A 3436-nucleotide genomic window follows, 5' to 3' on the forward strand; every position below is an offset into this window, starting at 1 on the left:
AGCTGTGGCGCAGCAGGGGTAGGTGCGCTGTGGTTGCGTACGCGTCTGCGCTTGCGGACCTTTTCACTTCGTCGAACGGGCATGCCGAGAAGTTGACAACGGCTTTGCTGTGGGCCTGCTGCGTTCTCTTCCGTGCGCGGCGAATCGCGTTCATGGGCGTTCGAGCAAAGAGAGAGCGGTGGAACGCTCCGCAAGGGGTGATGAGGGTGGGCACATGGTGAGCTACCGTCTCGCTTCCTCGCTCTACGTTCTCTTAACCTTTTCCGTCTCTTCGGGTTTTCCCTGCGACGCCCTGCTGGCCAGCAGATGTTGAAAACGACGGCAAGAAACGGTTCCGGTGTACCCGCGCTTGAATTCAAGGAGGAAGGCCAAACGGTCAAGCTGTTGTTGCGCGGACATGAACTGGGTAGAAGAAGAGAGCTAAGAGCGCTGGGTGGGGACGTTGGTGGTGAGCACGAAACTCGTGATAAGCACGGAGAGCGAAGAGGCTCGAAATTACGGCCCCTTCTCGTGGTTCGGTGCTTGTCATCTTCCTCTAATCGAAACAGCCAGGACGTTCCAGCCGGCACAGCGAGAAGTTCACGCAGGCGTACATGTACCACATGGACTTGCTGCTGAAGGTGCTGCGCCTCCACACATAATACATACATAATTCAAGTTTTTTCATGGCGTGTCAGAGTGTTGTCAATCACGACTGCCGGTTGTTCGCCCTGGATGGAATGCGCGAGGGATGTCTCTGCGCGTCTTGTCGTCATTCTCTTGATCCCAGGGCTCCTGCTTACCTGTCAAAACTGAGCTGCATACGAGAGAGTGCCTTCGTATGCTTGTCGACATGCGCCAGGCCTCCAGCAGAATCGAGGGCTCTGCGAAAGTGCATTGCTCGTGGCAGGTTCCCCATGCCGTTTCGCGTATTACTGTCGCGCCACCCTCTCCTCCCCTTCTGATCCCTCTCCGTTTTTTATTTTTCATTTTTGTTGTCCACCACGCGGCAATAACCAACCTGTGCGCGCGTTCACGGGGACAGGTGCACGTGAGCATTCGCCACCGATATACCTGTGCCCCTCTCTGTCTGCCCCTCTCCGTTTCATTGGCTTGTCCTCCCTTCCACTGCACAGAGTCATTGTGAAACGGATAAAAAAGTTTACGAGTGTACGCTGCCTGTCGTGCATCACGTACACAGAAGTTTTGCTTGCTTGCGTATGTGTGTGTGTGTGTTTTCCTTCGTGCTAGCGTTCTGTATCGGCACAGCGTCGTAGCTGCTTCTGCCGCCCTTTTTGTTCTCGTTTCTGTTGGCGCTATACACGTTCGTCACGAAGGAGGCGCGTGGCAGCTGGCAGCCTTTCAGTGTCTCTTTTACCCCCTCCTTTCTCTCCGCGTGTCGTCGCTTCGTTCTGTATGTGTGCGCCGACGTCGACGATCACGCAGGACACAGACCGAAGCGCATACACAGGTTCACTGCTTTTTGTAGTGCCCAGCAAGGCGAAGATGTCGTCGAAGAGTATTGACGTTTTCAACGTGTCGCAGAATCGCCTGCGCGCCGCCACGTTCCAAGATGAGGAGGAGCGGCAAAACGCCGAGTACGCTGAACGACACAATCTGCAGGCCCTCTTCAGCGAGTTCGCGGCACAGTTGCGCGAGAAGGACCCCAAGACGGAGCATGAGGCGGAGCGTGTCCTCCTCGATCTCCTCTCACACCGGAAGGCAGAGCGGGACCGCGCCGCGCTGCGGCTGCACTTTGTCGCCTCTTTTGAAGTTAACCTCGACAATGGCCGCAAGATTTTGAAGCTGACGTCTGGGTCGGAGACAAGCACGCTGCACATTGTGCAGAAGACGCGCTCCGTCGCCGTTGATGAAACCTTCACGGTGTCGCTGGAAGAGGCCGAAGAGCTGACAGAGATGTTCTACGAGCTGGGCCGTTTCGTGGTGGAGTCCGGCAAGGGTGAGCTGAACGGGTTTATTAGCATCGATGACCGCGATGTGTTTCTGCTCGCCGGCGGAAAGGACTGCTCCGACATTGGTGACGAACTCTTCAACATGGCGTTTCTCATGAAGGCGTCGAGCAAAAATCGAGGGACGGAGTAGCGCAAGCAGAGCGACAGAACCCCAGAAAGCGTGAGAGAGGCGATGGTGCTATGGAGGAGTCGAAGGGCTCCAGCAACTGGAATGAGGGGAGGGTGGGAGAGTGATATGCAAGGCGGCCCGCGCCGCGAGCATTTTTGATTGTTGTGCAGGGTTGCCTTTCGGGCGCGAAAGCGTGTCTCCCCACTGTCTCTCTCTCTGTGATGTGTGCGTCGGCGCCACTGCCTCCTTCCGCATTCTCTGGTGTGCGTGCCTCTCCCCACCACCTTCAGCCCCACTCTTCTTCCTGTTCTATTACGACGGAGAAAAGGAAAGTACTCTTCGGATTTTTCATGTCTTTTTTTTTCTTCCTTTGTCGCCATGTCCTTTCTGTTCCAGTGTACGGGTACCGCGTGCTTGGACGTCTGCGTCTGACGTTACCTTATTCTTGCTCCCTCACCTGGCCACTGCGCCATCGTGCTTGTTTTCATGCCACCTCGTTCTCCGCTTGCAGCCGTTCTTCTTGTCGTGTCTGCATCTGCCCTTAGGTCCCCCTCGCCGTCCAAAGTGTCACAGGAGACGGCGAAGGCGGGATACGGCGCACAGGAAACGCAGACGTTTTACAGGCGAGGGCCAATTGCCAAACACGAGAAAAAGCCGGACTTTCGTTGATGCCAACCTTCTTCCCCTCCCCCGTCCTCTCTACTGCCGCGATATCGTGGATGAAATACTGGGTCTCTTGGCGCGCGTCCTTTGCGTTGCCCGCGTGCGCGCCGAAATCGGCCTCCCATCGCTGTTCCGAGTCTTTGTCCTGAGACTGTCCGCCGTGGTCCTTACTTCTGCTTGCCGTCGTGCGCGGTGGTGTCTCCTCTTCCTCCCTATCCCCTTTGCTTTGGCCCTTCTTCGTTCCTCTGCGCATGTGGTGTGCTCGCACGCGCACCGGCTCTCATTCTCACCACCCAACCCAACCAGGCTCGCCTATAGACTGCGCTGAAGCCGCACCAAGAAGAATGTCGACTTACGTTCCCAAGCCATCGCGCGACAACGTGTACCGGTTCTTCTTCACGGAGGGCGTGATCGCGTGCAAGAAGGACCGCATGGGCACCTGGACGGGCACCCTCGGCGGCAACACCTTCACGGTTCCGTGCATTCAGGTGATGCAGTTGATGCGCTCTCTGAAGAGCCGCAACCTGATCAAGGAGCAGTACGCGTGGCGCCACTACTACTGGACGCTCAACGACGAAGGTATTGCGTACATGCGCAGCTACCTGCATCTCGCTCCATCTGCGATGCCGAACACGCAGAAGCCGAGCAGCGTGAACTTCGAGAAGGTGACAGAGGGCCGCGGCCGCGGTCGTGGCCGTGGTGGCCGCGGAGG

General features: G+C 57.1%; 2 protein-coding genes across 2 annotated transcripts; both read left to right on the top strand.

Annotated features, from left to right (window-relative positions):
* Window positions 1–1395: 1395 nt before the first annotated feature.
* LDBPK_361030 (hypothetical protein, conserved) lies at window positions 1396–2082 on the top strand (the record flags this gene model as incomplete). The annotated part of the gene is made up of 1 exon (XM_003865172.1): window positions 1396–2082. The coding sequence occupies one exon, from the start codon at window positions 1396–1398 to the stop codon at window positions 2080–2082; it is 687 nt and encodes a 228-aa protein (XP_003865220.1).
* An 893-nt stretch (window positions 2083–2975) lies between these two features.
* Window positions 2976–3434, top strand: LDBPK_361040 (40S ribosomal protein S10, putative; the record flags this gene model as incomplete). The annotated part of the gene is made up of 1 exon (XM_003865173.1): window positions 2976–3434. A coding segment is annotated over one exon (459 nt), but the record flags the coding sequence as incomplete, so codon positions are not given.
* Between the last annotated feature and the right edge of the window lie 2 nt (window positions 3435–3436).

This window comes from Leishmania donovani, chromosome 36, assembly GCF_000227135.1.
Source record: "Leishmania donovani BPK282A1 complete genome, chromosome 36".
NCBI lineage: Eukaryota > Euglenozoa > Kinetoplastea > Trypanosomatida > Trypanosomatidae > Leishmania > Leishmania donovani.